The 25,417-nt window shown below is 36.2% G+C and overlaps 1 protein-coding gene across 3 annotated transcripts in view; it reads left to right on the plus strand.

Moving 5' to 3' along the window:
• LOC148029651 (DNA-directed RNA polymerase) overlaps positions 1–15,137 on the plus strand; it is a 28,464-nt gene extending 13,327 nt beyond the window's left edge. The window contains exons 2-6 of one of the 3 annotated variants that reach the window (XR_015692069.1): positions 9,231–9,385; positions 9,588–9,700; positions 9,904–9,986; positions 13,573–13,741; positions 14,192–15,137. Coding sequence is in view for 2 of the 3 variants with exons in the window: in XM_087685896.1 (XP_087542022.1) it covers positions 9,231–9,385; positions 9,588–9,700; positions 9,904–9,986; positions 14,192–14,294 (454 nt within the window). In the remaining variant the exon portion in view is untranslated. The remainder of the gene's footprint in view (positions 1–9,230; positions 9,386–9,587; positions 9,701–9,903; positions 9,987–13,572; positions 13,742–14,191) is intronic. The other 2 variants (XM_087685896.1, XM_087685895.1) reach the window with 2 other exon arrangements.
• The last annotated feature ends 10,280 nt before the right edge of the window (positions 15,138–25,417 follow it).

The following is a 25,417-nucleotide window of genomic DNA, read 5'->3' on the forward strand; positions in this document are numbered from 1 at the left end:
AGTGCTATTTTTCTTTAGAGATTCCATCTCTGACAGCATAGCTTTATGCCATTTCTTGGTATCCTTTGTTGAGAAACCCTTCACCCTTTATCCGTAGTTTGCGTTTTTTCGTTTCTGCGTTTTACGTTTAGGATTTGCAACCCCAAAAAGGCGCGCCATCCTAGACTGACTGTGCCTATTTATAGGCTACTCTCTCATTCATTCCTCATGGTTGATTCATTTAGTTCATCACCTCTTCTCTCCAGTCTCTCCACTACTCTGAGATAAACTGCTGAACACATGACAGAAGAGAAAGAAAGAGAACATTGCAAAGAATATAAAGAATGATTGGAAAATGGAATCTGTATACCAAACATGAGACAGTCATGTTTAATAGCGAGTCACTAGCTACGTGGGCACCAACAACACTGGTTCCTCTCTCCACCAAGGTAAGTATTGGATCTGCAAGTGATGAATAAGAGATTGGGGAGAAGGAGCTTGAATAAATAGGCTATAAAGAATGAAAATAATGCATCAGGTTGACTAATATCATATATGCCACAATAAAATGTCTAAAATAGCTAGTAATAGTAGGCATGACTATGAGGACATGTGTTTTTGAAACCTCACTTAACATGTGAATTAATTTTTAATCACATGATTAAGTAAATGTTACACATGTGTTGTGCAATTGAGGTTAGAGTAAATTTACAAGCTCGAGACTTGAGAAAATCACAGGATGTCAAAGGCAAAAGTTGCTATAAGTTATGTTGCATAGGTACTTGGTGGTATCTGGTGGTACCCCTCTATGAGCAGGTGGAGAAGTATATTTGTGGTTTGCCAAAGGGTATTCAAGATTTTTGTATTAAGTCCACTGTTTCTAGCATGTCTCAGCTTATAGAAAGTGCTACTACAGCCGACACATTGCTACATGGATAGGATGCATGATTCCATGATGATGATGCCAAGTCACATGTCAGTGAGGCAAAGGCTGAGAAAAAGGGTGAATTTGAAAATGAAGCTGAAAATCAGGGCAGATCTGAAAATTAGGCTGAAAAGAGGAATAGATTGCAGAGATAGAGTGGGAAAAGTGATGCACGACGTAGGGAGCTGATGGTTGCAAATAAATGCTATATTTGTGAACATGAAGGGCATATGGCATGCAACTGTCCTAATAAACAGCAAGCTGATAATGATGATAATAAGGGAAAGAAAGGCAAAGCCACTGTTGGTTTAGTGCTTGATGTAGTGGTAGATTAGCCTAATCAAGATAGTATTGAACTTTGTAAGACATGGAGCAAAATCAGAGATTAGCATGCATTGATTTTTCTTGATCCAGGGGCATGGTCAAATTTCATCTCTCTTGATATGGCAGCCCGTTTAGGCATCAGAGAGGATAAGATGGGGCCCATGGGTGAGATTGGTATGGCATGCAAGGGACAGGCAGAGCTGGTCACTCCTATCATTGGAAAGCTTCGTTTGCACATTCAAAGTTGTGGACAACGAAGAGTTCTTTATTGCTCCATTGGAAGGATGTGATGTCTTGCTTGGTATGCCTTGGTGTCATTGTGTGCATGCAATGATTGATACTCATGATAGGATTGTGACCCTCTTTCATAGAGGCAAAGTTCATACTTTGGATGTAAAATTGAAAGGGGAATTTGTCTCTGTTGTATTTGTTTCTCTTATTTCTAAAGTAATTAAAAATCATATTTCAGCTTACTTAGTTTTCACTAAGGATAAACGTGATAATGGAAATGTTGGGAATGTGACTACTTTGGATAAAGATCGCATGTCATTTTTGCAAATGTATGCTGATTGCTTTTCTCAGTCACTTCTGAGACACTTGCCACTTGAAAGACATGAGGACCATAACATAGATTTGATCCCTGGCTATAGCCCACCTAATAAGCCACCTTACAGGGTTAATGCAGCACAACAGGAGGAGATTATGAGCCAAGTAAATGAGCTGTTAGAGAAAGGGCTGATTCAGTCCAGTTCATCTCCGTTTTGCTCTCTAGTGCTTCTAGTGCAGAAGAAGGATGGGTCATGGCGTATGTGCATCGACTATTGTGCTTTGAACAAAATCACGATAAAGAATAGATTTCCGATCCCTAGGATCGATGATATTTTGAATAGATTGCAGGGGGCAGCCATTTTCAGCCGTATAGATTTGAAAAGTGGTTACCATCAGATTTGGATTAGGCTCGGAGATGCATCCAAGATAGCCTTTCCAACATCTTTTGGTTTGTATGAGTTTCTTGTCATGCCATTTGGACTTACAAATGCTTCTGCCATGTTTAATAGAATGATGGATTGCATCTTTCAGCAGCATAGGGAATTTGTGGGCACTTTCTTTGATGACATGATTGTCTTTTCGAAGAATGAGGGCCGAGCATCGCAAGCATTTGGCCATAGTATTCAATGAGATGCGTAGGTATCAATTGTTGATTAATGACAAGAAAAGTAAATTCTTTTTGCATGAAATTCACTTTTTGAGCCACATTGTATTGGCTGATGGCATTTGTATGGATCTTGTTGAAGTTGAGGCAATTTGCTCATGGCCATATCTTCGAAATGTTCATGAGATCCGTAGCTTTATGGATCTATGTTCGTACTACAGGAAGTATGTACGAAACTTTGGTGAAATTGCTTCTCCATTGCATGCATTGCAGAAGAAGAATGTGCCATTTGGATGGACAGCAGTGGAAATTTTAGCATTTGATGCATTAAAAGAAACGATGAGTTCAGATATTGTGCTTGTATTGCCCAATCCTAGGAAGTCATTTGTTGTGCAGTGTGATGCATGTGGAAACAACATTGGGATTGTTTTAATGCAAGATGGCCGTGTGGTTGCTTATGAGAGTCGTGTTCTCCATGGTGCAGAGAGGAATTTACAGGTCTATGAGAAAGAGCTCTTGGCTGTAATTCATGCACTTTTCACATGGAAACACTCTCTCTTAGGGGCTGATTTCATAGTGCAGACAGACCATCAGACTTTGCGCTACTTTTAGACTCAGATGAAGTTATCTGAGAAGCACATGCGGTGGGCAAACTTTTTGTCTATGTTTCACTTTCAGATTGTGTATATAGATGGCAAAAAGAATGTAGTGGCTGATGCACTGTCTCGTAAACCTCAGTTGTCGGCTGTTAGTATGGTTTATTACACTGAGTTGGATGCCATGAAGGATTAGTATGCTATTGATTCTGACTTTGGAAATGCCTATGATCAGCTTTGCAATGGCTAGAGGCAACTTTGAGAGGGCTTTCTAATAATGCATGGACGATTGCGTGTCACAAAGCAGTTGAGGGCTAAGGTGATGACTAAGAGTCATGCTCCTCCTTATGCGGGTCATAGGGGTATTGATGCCACAGTTAAGGCAATTGAGCACTTCTTTTATTGGCCAGCTTTAAGGCATGATGTTGAGCAATTTGTCAGGACATGCGTAGTATGCCAGAAAGTTAAGTATGATAGGCAAAAGATGCTGGGTTTATTGCAGCCCTTGCTTATTCTCGATAGGCCTTGGTAGAGCATTGCTATGGATTTTATCTTTGAGCTTCCATGCATATCTATAGGGAATGATGGGATATGAACTATCATATGCAGGTTTAGTAAGTAGGTCCACTTCATTCCAGTGAGGAAAAAGATGAAGGTTGATTATATGGCACGCCTTTTTATACAGCATGTGTTTAAGTATCATGGTATGCTAGAGTCGATCATTAGTGATTATGACCCACAGATGACAAGTTTGTTTTGGAAAGCATTGTTTGAGAACATGGGCACAATATTGAAATTCTCTTCATCCTTCCATCCACAAACTGATGGTTAGTCTGAGGAGGCAAATTCCACAATGTTAGATATTTTGAAGTTCTATGTATCAGACCACAAAGCATAGTGGAAATAATATTTGCCGTTGGTTGAGCTTGCATACAACAACACAGTGCATAGTTTCGTTGGTAAGGCTCCTTTTAAGGTAGTAAGAAAGTACCCCCTATTTTGCACACAAAATATAAGATCTTTGAGGCTGATTGCTATGTAGAAAGCATGGATGACAGGATAATCAAAAGAGAGTAGCTGATGTCAAAAGACGATGTACCAGCGAGATAGTAGGGTTTGTGGGGAGGAACATGGAGTGAACTCGGCAAACATGGAGAAGAGAAGAGAAGAGAGAAAAATCTATGATGAATGGAATGATGAAGTTCTGAATCATGGAGTGAATGTGATACAAGGGAACAAGGGTGCCATAGCATAAGAAAGATGATGAAGACAGCCACCAACCACGAACCACAATGTCCTCTTGAAGGGGTGTGAGGGTAGTGGAGAGGCTAGAGAGAAGAGGTGATGGGCTGAATGAATCAGCCGTAAAGAATGAGTGAGAGAGTGGCCTATAAATAGGCACAATCAGTCTAGGGTGGCGCTCCTTTTTGGAGTTGTAAACCCTAAACGCAAAACACAGAAACACAAAAACGCAAATTGCGGGTGAAGGGTTTCTCAACACCCTGTCAGGTCTAAAAAGAGAAAGAAGAGAAGAGTGAGGTGGATATGGAATGCTACATGCTGAAGAATGCTCATGCAGTAGGTGTCACTTGGATAGTGTTTCTCATGGGAAAATTGTTCACTTGTCCAAGGGCCCTAGTATAAAGATGATGAAAATATGCCATTACTTGATGCTCAATGGGGAGGTTGCACCTCCACTTCCCTAGTGATGAATATCTTGGTTATGTAGTGGATCTCAGATATACTTGGTTTGCATCCAGGCTACTGTATATTGACAATATTTTTGCCATTGGAATCACTATTCAGTGTACTAGTCAGTGTGAGTTCATATGCATATAGTATAATTTGTACCTAGGCTTTGAAACTATACATTTGCAAGGTTGCTAGCATGTATGAAATACATGGAATGTACATTTTGATGTGATGTATATTTGCAAGGCATATATGAAATACATAGATGGTATGTAGTGTACATTTGCAAGTTATACAAGAGAAGTACAATTGCATAAGCTACATGTGGTTTAAAGTTGATGTATACTTTACATGGCTATCATGTGGTACATCATTGCTATGAGGTGTTGTTTATGCTTAGTTCATGCATTGGAATGCCTTGGTGGTTAGAACAATGTTGGGTTTTGATATGTGGATGCATCTCTTATGGTTTTGACAGTGGTTATGATTCATGTGCGTGGATTGTAATTGGTTTAAGTGATTGGAATTTCACATGCAGAGGGTATGAACATGGTTTAACAATAGGTGTATATGTTGTTTGACCATGGTGCTATTATGTATTTTCAATAGTGGCAATGGATGCTTTGGCACATTGCAAATGCAATTAAGGATGATTGCAAGGATTTCAAAGGGATGGTCTGTCACGATATTGTTTTGCTTAGTAGTTGATTAAAAGTTAATTAAATGTGCTAATCTAACTTGCACATGTGAGGTCCATTTTGTAGTGTGGGACTTGGGACCTCTAGATATTAAGTGTTGCCAAAGGCAAGAGTTGTAATAAGTTATGTATGACAGGTACTAGGTGGTACCTGATGTTAGATTTGGTCCTAGACCAATTTATTGGCCACTAATGTCAGTGGTGACATCAACGACTAGGCATTGATTAATTAATAAATGCCAATCTAGGGGTCAATAATTGCTCAGGGACACTTGGGGTAAACAAATTGGCCTAGCCAATTTAATTATTGGCTAGTGGAATTGTTTTTTTAGAGTAGTTGAAATTAAAAAATTTCAAGGAGGTTCAAGAGGCCATCAATCAATATCAGATTTTGGGGTCTAATTTGTCTATCAAGGAGCAAGATGAATGCTAATCATCAAGCAAACCAAGGGGCAAATCGGTTTGAAGGCTTGTTGGTAAGTTTTGACATAAAAAAACACTTGGGTTAGCAAAGGGGATCATAGAATCTTAGTTGTACTTCATTTATTTGCAATAGAAGCTAAAGAAATATTGCAAGAGACACCCATTTTGGGGCAACGAATTGTCCAGTGTCCAAGATTAATTGCTTGCTATAATTAGTGTTAAATCAGGTTAGTATCACCCTATCCGAGGAGGAAGGCTGGTTTTAGCAACCCACTCTATTTGGGACTCGTGATATTGATACTAGTTGTGCAAATGCTCCATATAGTGTTGGTCATGAGGGAAATACAACTATTAATGCATGCAATGTATGGAAAAATGTATATTGGGATGATTGGTAGTATGCAAATTTCCATGCACAATCACATTGCAATAGTCCAAAGTATGCAAACAAGAATGATTGCTACTGCATATGGTGCTCCTAGCATGTTAGGTATATAATGAGAGGATAGTCAATTAGATGCGAGGTTTCATGTTGGTTAAGATAGAATTGTAGCAATGTGAAATTACAAAGAATCTCCACGCTACAGAGAGACAAAGGCTAAGAACCTAGCGGAGGATTTGAGATAAGTGAAGTTAGAGGTAAGCTTCCATGTGCTTCTAGGTGAAGTTTTAGTATTGTTTTACCTATGATGGATGCCATGGATGGAGGAGGGTGACTTGGCAAATTATCCTCAATGTTGCACTTTATCTTGATGTGTTTTAGTTAGAGCCGACTTTGGATTTGGGCTTGTTCACGTTGAGTAGAGTAGAGAAGGTCCAAAGTATTGCATGATGGTCAAGGCGGAGGTTGCATCTCCACTTCCCTAGTGATGGATAACTTGTTTATGTAGTGGATCTTGAATGCACTTGGTTTGCATCCAAGGTAGTGTATGTTGATAGTATTCTTGTCATTGGGATCACTATTCAATATACTAGTCATTGCGAGTTGGTATGCAGATATGTATGGTTTGCACCTAAGCTTTGAAACTATACATTTGCAAGGTTGCTAGCATGTATGGAATACATGGAATGTACATTTGAATGTGATGTACATTCACAAGGCATATATGGATATATGGATGGAATGTAGTATACAGCTGCAAGTGATGCAAGAGAAGTACAATTGCATAAGTTACATTTGGTTTGTAGACTAATGTATTCTTTACATGAGTATTGTGTGGTATATAATTGCTATAAGGTGTTGTTTATGCTTAGTTTATTCATCACAATGCCTTTGTGGTTAGAGCATTGTTGAGATTTGGTATGTGGATGCATTCCTTGTGATTCTGATTCATGTGTGTGGATCATAATTGGTTTAAGTGATTGGAATTTCAGACATACAGAGAGCATACGTATGGTTAAGCAATTGGTGAACATGTTGTTTGACCATGATGCTAGCATGTATCTAGTAGTGGTAATAGATGCTTTTGACAGATTGTAGTGCAATTGAGGATGAGTGCAAGTCAAAATTAATATTTTAAAATTAATTCAATAAGTTGGATAATGTTGAAAAATGAGATTATAAGGCTGTCACTTGGCAAAACTTATCCATGCAAGTGGAACAAACGTTTTCGGAGAGAGAGAGAGAGAGAGAGAGAGAGAGAGGCTACCATTGCTGCTATAACAATTGACATGCAATTTCTAGCCAGTAGTAGGAGGCCTTGCAAGAGTTGCTAACATGCCCGAAAAACACTATAGTTGTAGGTAACAACGTTTTGAGAACTGTTTCAACTAGGCAATATCATATCTAGGGTGTTCCATCAATGTGACAACTTTTATGGCTGTCCAGATGGAGTAACAACTAATTTTTTTCATTTTCTCACGATGGAAGTCAGAATTTTCTCTCTTTAGCATTTGTTCTTATCCTCTAGCCATCTCTCAAGTTATCTCAGCAAAATCCAGACATTTGAGTCATTAGAGGTGGAGATTTTGGTTAAGCTCTGTTGTAAACCCTGACTTATAGTAGAAATTAGGGTTTAACTTAGCTACCTCGCGATGTATGCCCACAATTGAGGGCCTATGACTTGAATTCCAACAACTGAAATTGAAAAATTTTGAGGAGATTTAAGAGGCCAGCCAAGCAATATCAAAATTGGGGCTAGATTTGTCTCATAAGGAGTAGGGTGAAGGCCAATCCCCAAGCAAACCAAGGGCAAATTGGTTTGAAGGTTTGCTAGTTATTTATGATAGCAAGAGGCACTTGGATTAGTAGAGGAGATTAGTGAATCTCAATTGATCTCCATCCAGTTGCAATTCAAGATAAAGAAATACTATAAAGAGCATTAATTTTGGGGCCAACTAGGTGTCCATTGTCCAAGATTAAGTGGTAACATTTGCTTTTTTAGTTTATGTGAATTTTATGCTTGTCGTACTTGGTGCTTAATTAGGTTCTTTACCACCCTATAGCCTATAGGAGAAGGAAGGCTGGTTTCACCCTCCCATGTATGCATACAATACTCGCATTTCATTGTACACATGCCTCTTGGAAGCTGTTGGAGAATGGTGACATAATCCCATTCTTGGCTTTTCTTCCTTCCCATCCTCACAATCTGTAAGGGGAAAGAAAAAACTTCTTCAAAATTTGTCTTGAAAGACCAAGAGAGAAGAAAAAATTTGTCCATGGATCGCAGATGAAAGCCACACAATTAGGTGAATCAGCCTTTTGCGATGAAGGAGAGCTTGTTTGTGTTCACTCCTAACAAACATGCTGAATACAAGAGGAAAACAGGCAGAAACATAAGGGTACCCTCAATTTCAACTGTGTAGTTTAGGGGCCTTGAATATATGGCAGATATCATCTGAGGAGGAAGGACCAATCCTCACCTTTGGATGCAGTAAAATTCTGGGCTCTCTGAACTGTTCAGAGAACTTGATTATATGCTGTTTTGTGTATAGCAGTTAAACCTGTATTTCTTTATGAGGGGAGTCTTTAGACAGTAAATGACTATTTTTACAGTCAAGTTCATGGTTACCACTGTATTTCAATTTCAATCAGCAATAGGGGCCTGCTCTATTACCTTTAAAAACATAAATGAAATGATGGTGATTTTACTTGAGAGGGAACAAAAGCAAGCAGTTTTCTGTGAGCGGGGAAGTCAATAGTTTTTTTTTTGACAACTAGTGGATTGTTTTGTGTCTTCGATTGCGTGGATAGTGTCTTTGAGGTGTTGCATCTTTTATGAAATGGTGAGAGTGCCATGTTATAGCCTATAGGCAATAAAATATGTAATAAAAGTTTCCTCTTGCTTTGGTTGTATAACTATTACCCTTTGTAAAGTGCTGGTTGAGTTGTCCACAGTCAGTTATAGATAGCTTTAAGATTTTAAGGACATGATGATTATACAATTTTACAAAGTATGATTATAATGCAACAATAGTAAAACTGCCTTGTTGCCTTTGCAGGTATAATGAGGATTTAGATGGTGTAGTTCTTGCTTATTCCGACTTATGTATTCCAAGCCATGTGGCGAAAATCCTTCCAGGGCTGTCTCCATACTTCAAGGTCAACCTTACTGCAAATGTTTTGCTTTTTGCACCCAAAATGGGAATGATGCTAGGTACACTTAAAATTCAACAAATTTTGGGCATTCTAGGTTTACTTATAAGCTACTAGAAATGTTAGATTTTCAGCAAGATCATAGTTTTGCAACCATATGGATGTTTCCTTTCCCTTACAGGATATGTTCTTGTATTACTTTCTGATTTTTGTTCGCTTTTGAAAGTGCACCAAGTAACTTGACATCTGAATGGTGTGTGTAGAGGGGAAGGTCAATAAAATTGAAGAGGACTATATTGGCGTCTTGGTCTTAGGGCTTTTCAATGCAGCAATCCGTGTTGAAGACATCAGGACTGGTTTTTATTTCTCAAAAGAGGTATACCTAGGCAAATAGTAGAGCCTTTTTGTTTTGCCAATTTATGGTGTGCTCTTTGTCCACAACTCCAGGATAAGTTGTACATCTTCAAATGGGCAGCAACTTTGATGTGATTTTTTGATAAATATTGCATGAAACATAGAACAACAAGCTGCAGGCAGTCCCATTTTTTGAGCATATTATTTTACCATATGTTTTAGCAGAATATTGAGCGAGCATGGATTGGTGATACACCTCAGCACCAAACCATAAAGCTTGGTACAGTAATCCGATTTCTTGTGAAAAGGTACATGTGTCATGTTGCTCATGTTGATTTTTCTTGTTTAGGATGTTGTTTCTTGTGTGGCTAAAGTATTAGTCACTATAGTTGCATGGATTTCGGACTCACTTGCCTTGCTAAGAGTTCTAGTGAAGTAGCTCACGGGCTACAGATTTCTTGATTAGTACAAATGAAGTTGGTTGCACTGTTCAGAGCTTGTTTTCAGGGGTGCATTTCATGTTTTGGCGGGATGAAAGCCTGGGCAACATCTTTCCCAAATGGGTGGCCAGTTTTGAATTTCTGCCAGCTTGTTCATGATGAAGTCAGCTAGACTTTGTATTGGCAGCGGGTTTACTCATTCCATAGGCAAGAGATTGGCCTGTTTTCTGCCCTTTTGCCTACATTAGGCAGCACATGCATGGCCCTCCATGATCACTTCCATAGGGAATAGGATTTATGAAGGGCTTGACTATGTGGAAGGGTGCAAGACTATATGCTATTCCCAGTGTCGTATGTGAAAGCAAAAAACCAAAAGTAAGCACTACACTATATCACACGAACAATGCTTATATGTGGATGTGACCCATCTGTGGATAGTGCATGAAGTGACCTGTCCTTTGTAGGATTGCCAGACCCCCAACCTCTATTGCCCTAGCACTGATATATTTTTGCGTGGAACACCATTGGATTGCATAGGCCATGCACTATTATGCTGTTCACCTCTCTAACAAAATGCCTGCCCATTTAGTAGATTATCCACTTACCCTATTGGCATGTCATGAGTATGCATGGGATGCACTGTCGATAATGTGTTGCTTGGGTCTGTGCGAGGTGGTTATCTAGGTCGATCTTTACCCCTTCTAGAGCCTAAGAATGTGTGGGAAATTCTCAACATGCTTAGTGTGTTCTAGAGCTTTAAAATGAGTGTCTGATCTCTTGTTTTATCTCTGTCACCCTTAACCCTTCCACCCCATTTTTGGTTCAAACTGCCTTGTCATCCTCATGTACATCTAGGACATGACTCTTTCTCTTCTCTATGGCTTCATTTATAATTGTGGTCTTGCTTTCCAGCGGTGTAGGCCTTCTTTAAACCACTTCATAAAGTCATCCCTTAGTCCAATGAAATCTTAAAGGAAAAAAGTCTTATCTTGCATTTGAATTGTGAAAATGTTAATAGTTTGCGAGTACAATAATTTATGTTTTTAAAGTACTCATTGAAATTGTTTTATGCTTTAAATTTTTTACTTGCAATCTTTTGTTATACTTTATACTCTTATGCATAGCTCTAATAAGTTTGCATACTAGGACGACGATGCAAGAACTTACGATTGTTAGTATAGCATGACCATCCATTATTGCATTTTATTTTTTAAAATAGGATCATCCTTGGCATTTTGAGCATCAAAAGATTGGATTTTTTTCTTAGGCTTATAACTTATCGATGATTCATATTTGTGTTGGCTCTTAAGCGAGAAAATAAAGATATGAATTATTGTATTAGATAGATATTGTCCTACAGTCACATGACTTAACCACCAAGGTAGTTGGGATGTACTTGGCCTTGATCTTGGGAGATGGCTTCAATGTTGACTAGGTGTCACAGGCATCCTTGAGACTTGACCTCAAGATATGGCTCCTATGCTAGTCAAGAATGCGAGGGCACAACTACCAAGGTAGTAGCCCACTTGTCATGAAAAAATAAATAAACCGGTGGAGTAATAAATGATGTTAAATGATAAAAAGACCTCAATGGAAGAGAAAGAAAGATAGATGCCAAGATGAGAAAAAAGATATCCAAGACTTAATCTCAGGAAAGAAGATGCTATCTTCGTCTCCATGTTGGTGGAAGCAATAGTCACCAAGGCAAGAGCCGAAAAAAAAACCTTTAGCCCAGTTAGGATTGGTAAAATACTCACAATGTTAGCTAAGTGAGTGTGAGATGCAATGGAAGTAAATAAAGGTAGGTAACTAGGTATGTGACATAAGACTTGAAAAGTAAAAGTCAGACTAAGCCTAAAGGAAAGGGAGTCTTAAGTAGTTTTAGGTTTCTAAAGGATGATCTAGGAATTCTAAGAGACTACCCTCTTGTGAGGAAATGCTTGAACAAGTTAGAGATGCCACGAGGCACATACTAAGGGGGATATCCAGGATTCACTATACTAGTTGTTATCCATAGATGAACTTGGATACTAAGGGTTGGAGAAACTACTCTACCTCCTTGGGGAAGATCTCTCTCAGCCTCCATGGAGAAGACCTCTCTCAACCTCCTTGGAGTGGCATTGTGATGATATTGGTTTGGCAATGGGGATTGGATTCAGCTTTGTTGTGGATAAAATACCCTTAGTTGTGGAGGTTGTGATTTTGGGTGTAGGTATGATATCCTTGGCCACTGAGTAACAATTGTCATCTACATGGCTGGGTTTTTGGCAAAAGGTACAAAACCAACCTATTCTCTTAGCAAAAAAGAGGTGGGTGCGCATGCAGCACACACGCACGGAGAGAGAGAGAGAGAGAGAGAGAGAGAGAGAGAGAGAGAGAGAGAGAGAGATTTCTGTCCTCGACTAATGTGGCTTTGAGGGATATCACTTGGCACCTCCGCTTTGTGCTGTGGAAGAAAGAATCAGTGTGCATACCCATATGACAGCCCTTTGCTGGTTGCTTTTGCAGTCCATGTGTGCTGGTCAACAACCCTGGACAGTTATTACCCATTATTTTCTTGAAAATTGCAGCCTTTGGCAAGGTAATATGAAGATTCAAGGTTCTTGGTGGCATGCCCTTAAGCTGACTCTACATTTGCTTCAGTACTTCTCACCCACTTGGTATGTTCATGAAAAATTGTGCTTTCCAAGGTACAATGGCACTTGGCCGAGGATAGATTGGCTTCTAATTCTTTCCAAATGGAAATTCTAGCAGTTTCTCGTTTGCTCTTATGGGAGGATAAATTAGAGGATAGACCTCAATTTAATTGCATGGCTTGACTTGGATTGGTCTCGGTGGTTGATGCCACTCTTATGTCTCAATGCACACTCATGCCTTTTCACACAGTTAGGCAGGTTTTCTGGGTTCCTCATGGCTAGTGTACCCTTTTGGCCAAGGTCTCCAGACTTTTACAGGACCAACAAACTTTTCTTGTCCTAGATTTTGCCTCTGTCCTTGGCAAGATTGGAACCTTGCAGGCCACTTGAGTCTCCAATCTTCTTCAGTTAATTAGATTTTACCACGTCATGATCAAAGATCGTTCTAAAGCTAATGCACTTTGGGGACTGCACAAAACTAAAGTGTGGTGGAAGCTCACAATCATGGAAGGATGGCATAACAAGATGCTGTTCAAATGCAAGGTATTCATTTGGTGTGTGTGGGTGGGAGGTCTTCCCCTTGCTTCGGCCCTTGGCCACTGGGTATTTCCAATGGCAGCTATTTTTTCTATACTACTGCAATGGAATGTTCCTGTCACCGATTTATCTTGTCCTTTTGTCCGCAAAATTTGGCTTCTTTTTGACATTTGGCATGCTGTGGTGGGTGCCTGGATACGTTCTTTGGATTGGGTTTTGGGTAAGCCTAAGCATCATGGTCTGTTGCGACCTCACATGAAGATTCTATTTCACTTTCTCAGATTCTAGGGCTGCTGGCATATTTGGGTCACGTGCAATGCTTTCCTTTTTGATGCTGCCTCAGGCATACAGAATTATGTGGCCAAGCTTAAAGGACTTCTTCGGTGGCAGCTTGATCTTATTCAGCATGTCGATACTTTGTCTGTAGAGGATTTGATACCTTGGCTTCAGGTGGTCTCTTCAGTAAACCTGCCCTGATTTTTGTACTCCTTCGTGTTCCTTTCATGTGTTGTTTGTAAAAGAGAGTTGAGTTTATGCACTATGGCCTAGAGTCATCCTGCATCTTCCAATCATGTAATCTTGTATATATGTTTTTGTATTAATACAACCACCTATTACCAGAGAGAGAGAGAGAGAGAGAGAGAGAGAGAGAGATCCTTCTGTAACCACTAGGGTAGCTACTTGATTACGGGAAAAAGAGATCCTTTTGTAACCTTGTGTGTTTTGTAGCCTTTTGGCTCAAGGTGTTGTCTTCTACCAGTCTCTGAGTCTGCTTGGTTGGGCAAAAGGCCCTTTGTAAATATTTCAATTCACTATTCAAACTTCTTCTTCTTGTTCTAGTTTTGTGAGAGAGAGGGAGGGGTAGAGGTGTTAACCTTTTTTTTTTTTTTTTGGTGCCAGTGTACAAGAAAGAGATGAGTTTTTAGACATAACAGGGTCACTGCAACCAATGGACACTGGTTCTCTGGCGTGTATTTCTGAATACTCGAATCATGATCTCTAGGACAACTTATTTGACGGACGGTTTGTGTTGTTTTGCTTGAAAATTTTGTGTGTTTTATGTGTGCCCACTTCTTAGAGTTGTTCTGTGTTCTACAATCCCTTCTTTCCCTCCTTTATTCAGCCAACAACTGCAGACTTGAAGAGGGTAGCGCGAACCCTGAACAATATGACAGGATACACAAGCAAGCGAGACCCAGCTTTTATTTAATTCTATCCAGGCTTGCTACACTCCTAACTCCAACAGTTGGAGGAAGGGTTACACAGTACTGTCCTTTTGTTCTTTAAGGGATTATTCCAAAGACATTCGTAGTCCATCGTAGGGTTTGTATCTTGTAACACATGCTGCAGCCTCTCTGCTTATGGAAGGAACAGGATTCTGACACAGGATTGTCTCTCTGAGTGCACTACTTATCGCAACGATTCTTGGTCCTCTTCAAGGTGGCATTATCAAGCTAAAGAAAACATCACCCAAGATATCAACCTAAGGAAAACAGCACAACAAAGGAAGCGCACACCTGACATCTTTTCAACAACCTGCTTACACCTCAAAATTTTCCACAGCCAAAGCAATGAATGGTGGTTGGAAAAATTCGGCCCAAAATACATTTGCTTGAGCTATTTTTGTGCGATCAACATTTGGTGCCTTACACCAAGGTCAAAGTGGCCGATCGTGTGACATTTAATGGTTCTCCATTAGATCTTTTTGTTTCCCAAAGTGAATTCTCTAATATTTGGAAAAGTTAAAGTCATACATTTTTTTTGGGGGTGTTTCGATAAGTTAATTAATATATATGTCTATATATTAATTAAGGGCCACAAAAGAGTGACAATGTCGGGCCGATGGAGTGACACTCAAGAAGGGTGTTACAATCTTAAGGATTGATATGATAAAAAAATGTAAAGAGAATTTTACATGGTTGAAGTACTTGGATCACATTAAATTATATATAATATATGAGCACTTGTGTCATAGCTTCAAGTGGCTCATAAGGATGCATTCTTTGTGCAAATTGGTCACTAAATTGGAATGAGGTGCATTTTGCTCCTGTGGGGCATCACCTAAGTTGCTATGCATAGGGTGCAAGTTGGTGTAGAAATGTTCTTAAACCTCTAAATGTGGGCTTAATCTATTGTGTTTGGTGGTCATATGATCATACCTTTATTTGGACAAGTGTGTAATAGCCCCAGCATTGCTAGATCTCTTATCCAAGAGTTTTTAGAGAGAATTTGTGGGTGAAAGTCTTATAGATGTATCGACTTGAATACACATTTGATTTATTATCGAGAGTGGTTATTGGAACGCGTTCTGAATTTGTAAGGGAGATGTATCCTAACCTAGGATTGCATTATTGCTCTAATTGTTTGCCTGCATTGTTTGTTTTCATTGGTAGGTAGCTCATCCAAAGTCATGCTAGTAAGCTTTAGACATTAAAGCTTATAAGTAATGATATTATGTATTGTAATTTGATTGTAATTAAAAGATGGCCTTTGTTTCGTTTTTCTTTGGAGAAAAGCATACAAGAGCAATCCTATAAAGTCTTTTCTATAGATACTATCCCCTCAGGTCATTTTCACACAATTTATATATACAAGAGTAATCCTATAAAGTATTTTCTACAGATACTATCCCCTTAGGTAGTTTTCACACAATTTATATTTCACATGCTCAATTAGTGATCCTCTTCATAACAAGTCTAAAAATGCTTTTCACCTAGTTTGTTAAGAGATTGCAATACACATTTCAATTAGTGGATTTAATATCTTTGCCCTCCAAAATATCATTCTTTATCTTGATTTATGAAAATTTTCTTGCATATGGTGCCATGCCATACAAACATTCTCATACATCTTAGACTTTAATACATGGATGAAATTAATCACCGGATCATATCCTAAAACATTGCATGGACAAGACAAGTATTTATGTTAAACAATGTGTGAACATAAATTTACAAACTATCCATTGAGAGAATAATACAAGCCTAGCTTCTTGGAACATGATTTGATAGTTGCATATATGGATGTATGGACATGCCATATTAATGTAATCCACATTAGGAATAGGGAGGGTAGTTTGGCAATCATTAGGAATCTGATATTAGTTGTCACCATCTGTGCTACTCATGAGCGTGTGGACTTACACAATTAGGTGTTTCCTAGGTTTACCTTGTAAGCAAAGCATTTAGCCCATCCATGAGGATCGACTTGCAAGCTAGTAATGACACATCTATGATCTCTAGTAGTATACTAGCATTGAGCGAAAACAGTCGCTATTACACGAGTTGTTAAAGACTTCGAGGCCCACAAGCATTGCACTTGATTTAATGAGTGAGAAAGGAGGGGGAGTTTAGTGTTGACCCCTTTGTTGGTAAGGCATAGTGTCGCACTAGCCCCTTAACACAATGCTGAATTGGTTCTAGTAACTAATCTTAGGATTATCACGATTCATGGTTCTTTTTCTAGATTTTCGGTTGAGGCCATCTAGAAAACACGTCCATTGAGATACAGAATGGTTTTCTTGAGAAGAATGTTCACTCGCTTCCCACATCTAAATGAAATTTATTTTATCATTCTAGACAAGCATCCTACCCATGTTGTGAAGCAAATAAAGATAACTTCCATAACTATCTAAGCACAGGATTCTTTAATATGTTTCTTACGTGCAAACACAAAAATAACTTTGAAAAATAAGATATTTACGTTGTTATAATAGTTATATAAGCTTTTAGAAGCAAAACCAGCATAAAACCATCTTGGGCCTTTTGATGATAAACCATGTCGATCTTGTATAGGTTTTCTTTTCTATTAAAGGATTGGGTATGTGATTATGCCGTTTGACTAGAGTTCCATTGGTCCTCGCTTGCCATAAGGAAACCTTTTTATATGTACAATCTCATATACCTAAGTAGTGGTTAGCTATCTTAGGTGGTTTTAATTTTAGTTTAGGTGAAGAGTTTCTTAACGTGGCCCTATAAAGGTACGATGCTTTAATCTCATTTGATTGTTGAAGGCACAAACATTATTAGTATCATTTACAAGATTTTGTTTTAACAAATCATGTGAATTAATTGAATAAAATAATCATTTTTAGATAATATTTACCTAAATCCAATGTAGTTTTTTCAATGGAATCTCTTTAGATTTCTATTTTAATCAACAATTTTTAAATTAACTCATGGTTTGAGTTTAATTTACTTGTATATACATGTACTATTTAAACACAATGTGAGATTAGAATAATTTTAATTATTGAAAAGGTAGAAAAAAAACTAAGTGATCTACTTATCCTTTTCAACTAAGTTATGGATATTATGAACTAGCACATGTTATTCATAAAGGATCTAAAATTTAAATAATTTTTATGTTATTGCTAAAAAGACTAATCCTACTTAGTTATTTTAATGAGAGTTTAAATAGATAATCCTCCTATAAGTTTGATAATCCCAATACTATTTTTTCTTAAATTTTTGATAATTTATGAGAATTAAAATTAAAAATTTTCTATTTGTTCAATGTGTCTAGTAATTTTACAAATAACTTAAGAGAAATTTTAAATTTACCTCTAATTTAATTAATAATAAGATGTTTTAATTATTTAAAATATCTATTTGATTATTTTTAATTTTATGCTAACTATGCAAGCTAATATAGTTTTATATTTGAATGGTAGATTATTGATATTTTAAAATATTTTTTATTATTGATTTTTTGAGAGTTGTTAATGGTTATATTTTCAACATTGAGGTTGAAGGAGGAATCCACAATTTTGATGTGCTTGCGTGGAGTCATGGTAATCAAAGGAGAACACTAGATCCAAGTCACATGATCTTGTTTCTCTCTCTCTCTCTCTCTCTCTCTAATAGTCTCTCATCACAAAATGAGTGGGATGGGGGATTTGCTTTATTAGAAAAGGATAAAGTTGAATGGTTTAGAGAGAGAGGTTTTTGTTTTTTCATTTTGAGGGGGAGAAGGTTGAATGGTTAGAGAGAAGAGAGAGAGGTTTTTGTTTTTTGCTTTTAAGAGCCCATCCCAAAAGATAAATAGAAAACAATTTTACATAAAATAATTGAAAAAAAAGTTAGTCTAAATTTAGAAATTAAATAATTCAACTAAAAAGTGAGTAAAAATTGGGATAAAATAAGAAAATATTTTACTTAAAATTTAATAAAATTATTATTAAAATAATTTAATTTATGAAAATAATAAAACCTTAGTAAATATTTAATAACAATTTAAATAAGTAATAATATTATAAAATAAGTTAAAAAAATTATTAAGAAATTTGTATAGGTTAAAAGAATTAATAATAAATTCACATATTTTTTTAAAAAAGTAAATAATTAGAATATCTTTAAAAAATTGATAAAAAATTGAAATAAATTAAAAATGAGAAATTATTATAATTAAGATAAATTAAAGTAAATAGAAATTAAATTGAGATAATTAAGAATGGTTTAAATTAATGAGAAAAAATTAAGACAACATAAATCAATTAAATAAATTAGATAAATATAACAATCAATCAAGGTAATTTAAAATAAAAGAAATAGAAAATGGATTAAAATTAATTAGTTTAAATGTGAGTATGAGTATTTGAGCACATATATAGGTGTAAAATTTAATATTTTCCATGCAAGGAGGAAATTTAGCATTATCATTGGTTTTTTTTCAAGAAAATTTGGATATATTACATTCTCTTTTCCTAACAGAAATTAAGATGCTCTCATATTGAGGGAAACTCAATATGCTTCATTTAGAGGATGGATTCTATCGTGGTCTCATTTGCTTTAGGAAATCCTTTCATTGGAATAGATATTCCTACAAAGTGTGGTTTTTAAAATGCTTTTGTTTGACTTCCAAGATTTTCTTAGGTTGGACTTGAAGTTTCCCTTGAGTTGGCATTACAATTTGTTTATAATCAAGGATATGGTTAGGGTTGGGAACATAAGACTTTAGTAGGTAGACATAAAATACATAATGAATCTATAGATGGAAAGGCAGAGCTAACTTGTAAGCATGTGTCCCAAGGCATTTTCAAGATTTTTTTACAACCTAGAATATCTCAGATTGAGCTTTTAGAAAATTTCAAGAGATAATGAGCTCTTCTTGGACCCGAACCCTTAGAAAGACCATGTCTCCTTCCTTAAAGCTTTGATTTGTTCTCTTTGGGTCTATATAGAGCTTGTGTCGATCTTGGGCTACCTTTATGGCTTGATAGATTGCCTTGACTTGCTCTTACTTGTTGTCTAATATCCTTTTGGAGGCTTTAACCTTTATAGTGGTGGGAAATCAATCTTTTGGAGGCTTCAATATTTAAGGCTTGATAGATTGCCTTGACTTGCTCTTGTAGGTCATCTAGTTTCTTTTGGAGTCGTTTTAAGATTTTGTACAACCCATAATATCTCAGATTGATCTTTTTGATTTTTCCAAGAGATAATGAACTCTTCTTGGGCCAAACCCTTAGAAAGACAATCTCTCCTTTCTTAAAGTTTTGATTTTTCCTCTTTGGGTCTATGTAGGTCTTGTGCTATTCTTGGGCTACCTTTATGTCTCAAGGAATTGCCTTGGCTTGTTATATATACACTCTTGTATATATAATGCTTGGAGTTTTAGGTGTATTTCACCAATGGAATGTATTCAATTCACCTTTTTGATTTCCTACTACAGTAGTCTCTCAAAATATCCTCCAAGACTTGATTGACTCTTTTTATTTGCACATTATTTTGGGAGTGATAGGTTATGGTGAAACATATTAGGTTTCAATGGCTTGAAAGAGGCTAGTCCAAAATTTAGAGGTGAAAACGATATCACGATCGTTGAATATTATTTTTGGAAGCCCGTATAATGAATATCTACTTGTTGAATATCCTAGTGGTATCCAAGGCCTTATGAGTTGTTTTGATAGGGATAGCATGAGCTACTTTGTTTGAAATATCCATAGCCACTAGGATGGAGTTATACCCTCCTTGCATAGTGGGTGAGTCCGCTATAAAATCCATGTTGATATACTCTCATTTCATTTGGGGAATATCTAGACGATGTAATTCACTAAGTAGTTGGACCCTCTTGGTCTCGACCCTTTGGCAACTCAAGCAATGGATCACACTTAAGAATGTTAGCTTCCATTCTTGGCGAGAAGTAGCTCATTCTTACCATATTCAAGGTCTCTACATAGTTTGGATGTTTGACACAAGGCTATCATGTGCTTTCCGTAAGATCTTATTTTTCAAATCCCAAATTTTTGGTACAAATAGCCTTAGTTAATAGCACAAAAGTTTATTTTGAAGAAGATAATTCTTGAACTTGGTTTCATCCTTTGGGGTCTTCTTCTCTACTTGGATAATCTTTCTGATCTCAAGGTATTCCGAGTTATTAGGAGATTCAATGGCCACATAATCAAGAATGGGATTGTTGGGCATAGAAAGAAGACTTGCAAGGCTTCCTTTTCATGAAGAGTCTTTCATTGTTAGGGCATTATGCAAGGCTTTGCGGTTGAGAGCATTAGCTGTAATGTTTTCCTTGTGAGAGCAATACTTGACTTGGAAGTCAAATTCTTATAGGACTTCGATCCATCTTCTTTGCCCCATGTTGAGATCTAGCTCGCTAAGATGGTCACTATTGCAAGAGCTGTCAAAGACTTGAGGCCATAGAAGTGCTACACTTAGTTCAATGAGGGTCAAACAAGGGAGACTTGAGTGTCAACCCATGAGAGTAAGAAATAAACGAGACTTGAGTGTCAACCCCTTTGCCCATTAGACATAGTTTCACATTGACATCCTAAAACAATGCTAAACTGGTTCTAGGACTCGACCCTAGGATTGTCACCATTCATAGTCATTTTCTTAAATTTTTGGAAGAAGCCACCCAACTAACCAAGTCCATCCAGCCATATGATGATTTCATTGGGAAAACCATCCACCTAGTTCCCGTATTCAGACATGGCATATTTTAGTTTTCAAAATAGACATGCTACCCACACCATGAAATAAATAAAGGCATCTTCCTTAATTATCTTAGTATAGGGTTCTTTAACACGTTCCTTATGTATAAACACAAATATATTGCTTTGGAAAACAAGGTATTTACATTATTATCATATTTACATTAGCTTCAAGGATGACCTCACATACCTAAGCAGTGGTTGGTTATCTTCCTATATGGATGACCTCACATACTTAACCAACAGTGAGCCACCTTATCCAATTATCGAAAGCACATACATTATTAGTATCATTTACAAGATTTTGCTTCAACCAAAATCAATCATGTGAGTTAATTGAATAAAATAGTCATTTTCAAGCAATATTTATCTTAAATCTAATGTAACTTTTTCAATGTGATCTCAATAAATTTATATTCAAATCAATAATTTTTCAATTGACTCATGACTTGAGTTTAATCTACTCACATATACACACAATATTTAAATACAAAGGAGATTAGAATAATTCTAATTACTAGGAAATATTTTTTATATTATTGTTAAAAATATTTATATGATATAACTATTATTTAAATGATAATTTAAATAGATAATCATTCAATGAGTTTAATAATCACAATAGTTTTTATTTTTTTGAAAATTTAATGAAATTAAAATCTAAAATTTTCTTAAATTTTTGATGCATATTTAGCAATTTTACTAATAACTTAAGAGGAATTAAAATTTGATCTCTTATCCAATTTACTTGTAACTTATTTTGATAATCTTAGATGTATTTTTATTTTTATTTGACTATTTATAATTTTATGTTAATGATGCAAGTTAAATTTAATTTTCATATTTAAGTTGTAGATTTTGATATTTTAGCATATTTTTATGCTATTAATGTTAGTATTTAAGAAACATTAACATTAATCAAGAATTAATGGATGCAAGTTTAAGTTTAATTCTAATTTATAAAAATTTTAAAGTAAACATATTTGTTTAAGAATTTCCAAAAATAAAAGCAATAAACTTGACTTGTGTCGATTGTCATGTTTTGGGCATTAGGGATGAAAGAGAGGTGCATATTTCCAACATGCTTTTGTTTTGCCATGTTAGTACTACCAAGGAGAATTCTAGATTGATGTTGTATGAATAGCTACTATTGCTTATTTGCATATTGTGTGTGTGTGTGTGTGTGTGTGTGTTGAAGCATTCTCTCACCACATCCATACTCCTCATGTATTGTTGTTTGACAAGATATGTAAGAGATGGATAATCAATTGCATCATTGGTGAAATGGTCATAATTAGAGCATATTCAATTGGGTCTAGAATACTTTGATGGTGGTACGTGACCTCTATTGAAATATCCATAATGTGTTCATGAGTTTTCAAAGCTCGAGTGTTATAGTTGGAGGTTAGCAAATATTTTTTGTATTATGTCTTTTTTCGCCCTTCCATTAAAGAAAGAAAACAATTTTACATTTAAAAATTAGTTTAAAATTTAGAAAAACTAAATGAAATAATTTAAATAAAAATGGGATAAGTTAGGAAAAAAATTGCATTGTAAAATTCTTATTATAATAACTCAATTTATAAAAAATTAAAATTCAATAATAATTTAAGAAAAGTAATAAGTATTTAAGATAAAAATTAATAAAAAATTATAAAATGTAATAATTATTTAAGAAAAGTAACAAGTATTCAAGATAAGTCAATAACATTAATTATTCATTGAAATCATATAAGAGAATTAATAAAAATTTAAATAAATTGAGAAAATAAGTAAATAAATAGGAGAAATTAATATAATTGATTTAATTTTGAAATAAGTTGAAGAAATATAAAACAAAAATGATTGAGATAAAATCAAAATAAATTGGAAAAAATTTAAGTAAAATTGAGATAATTATGATAAATTTAAATGATTTGATAAAAAATTAAAAGGAGATAATAGAAAAATAATATAAATCAATTAAATAGAGAATGAAGTAAAATAAATTAATTTAAGCATGTGTGTAAGTATTTAAACATATATCTGAGTGTAAACTTTGATAGTTTTGATGCAAGGAGGAGAAAATTTAGCATGATCATGCACATTTATTAGGAAAGTTTGGGTATATTACATAGTAATACAATCTACCTCCTTAATATGTGGATATTCACTTATGACCAACAAAGTCTCCTTATGGGGGGAGCTTGCTAGGCTAGTAACCTCCAAGATGCTAACAAAAGAGCACAATCCTTTAGCCTATGTTTGGGAGAGAGAGACACACACATGACTTGGTTTATGATTCTTGACAATACCAAAAAGAACAATTTTAATGTGCTTAAAGACCTGATAAAGAGGTAATTGAAGCAAGATACATGGATAACCTTATTGTCCAAACTTTGTGAGCCAAAAAGGCAAGGAGGAAATTTGAGACTACATCACCCACATTTATAGTCTTTAAAGGAGAATCCATGCTATTGAAAGGTTAAATTAAAAGGTTGCACTTGCTATCTTCATTGGATCAACAAGAAGGAACTGTAAAAATATATAGTAAGCAATTCTAGCTTGAGATGTGATAGATTGTTAGATGTATATGAAGATACCATAATAATTGATAAATTGTTGAAGGAGAGGAAGAATAAAGCCGTTCAACCCATAGATGTCATCACAATTCACATCAAAAGCTACTACCCATAGTGAGTAAATAATTATTGATGAATATGAGAAGGGGAAAGAGATGGATCTCTCTTAGGAGGTCTCAAATCTTAAGTTAGAGCTTGTTAGGATCTTGGAGGTGTCAAAAGGATGACTACAAGGCCCAACATCCATTGTGTGCACTATGGAGACAACTATTTTTTAGTGGAATGCCTTGATTCGTGACCAAGATCTTGCACAAACTATGGGAGGTATGAACATGATGAAACCAACTGGAGACTATTGAGGAGACATTCTGACCCTCAATCCTATTACTAGGATCCTTACATGAATTGGTAGTTTCCCTATACTAGAGGAGCTATGCTAGCTTTATTGGTGCCTAACTATCAAAGTCAATTAGTATCGAAGGTTGACATCAATATGACAAAGATACCAAGTCCCCCTACATCAATTATAATACTATCGCAAAAAAGTGATGCTCCTATTCACTATGTGGAGGAGCCACGGGATGAAGAGCCATATGCGAACTCTTATATCTCATATGACAAAGAAAGTAATGCAATCCTTATGGATTATAGACTATTTCTAGTGATGACGTTATGTAGAGTAGGGGGCCATGGACTAAGAGGTATGCAACGTCAACACCCAATAGCCTATTGGAATTGTGGTCACATCGAGCACATACTATCTCAATGTGGAAAAAGATCAAATTAATAGAGACAAGACACAACAATGATGCAATAAATGTAGTGTCACACATTTATATGTTGATTACTCAAAATGAAAAGGTTCCATTAGTAAGGTGATCATCCCATCTATGCCCTTAGATCTCTTTGGAGAGTAGAATCCTTAAATGAAGAGGAAACTCCAATATTGCTTAAAGTTATGACTTGAGCTTAAGCAAATAAAGCAAGATTGTCAATACCTTGCTTGACTTAGCAACTTAGATCGATCAAAAGGAAGAAAAAGAAAAACAAAGCTAGAGAAAAACTTAACCTCAAGACTGACAATGCTACCATGATCACAACTAGAAGACATGTTACGGATATTGAATTGGAAATGTTAGTCCCCAAAGTTGAAAAGAAAGAGAACACTATGATAGGAGAATATCTGAACACTATGATAGGAGAATATCTTGAGCCCAACCATCAAATGGAAATTGGGGAAAAAGTCAAAAGTTGGGTAGAAGAGGCCTAAACACACCTTAGAATTGTAGACATAAAGTTAGATCAAGATAATAAAAAGGTTTCATGTAGAATTACCATCATTGCTAACTTACCCTAGATCGGTTAAGAATTGAGAATCTAACTCACTTACCTAAGGGTGAGAAGCAAAACTAACTTTGCCCTTTCAAGGGAGAGGTTATGAATTTGGAGGAACAACTTTGATTAGGTAGACATAGGACTAATAGTCACCCTAGCATTCACTCAAGTCTCACTATGTCTTGGTCCATTGAACTTGGTCTTGTACCAAGCCTTTAAAGCTTGGAAAGATGGACTCACAAGGTTGATTGACCAGTGCAAACATGCGAGAGCCTGATCTTGATATAC

The sequence above is a fragment of the Lygodium microphyllum genome, chromosome 10, assembly GCF_053477565.2.
Source record: "Lygodium microphyllum isolate KBCC chromosome 10, Lygodium_microphyllum_v1.1.10, whole genome shotgun sequence".
Classification (NCBI taxonomy): domain Eukaryota; kingdom Viridiplantae; phylum Streptophyta; class Polypodiopsida; order Schizaeales; family Lygodiaceae; genus Lygodium; species Lygodium microphyllum.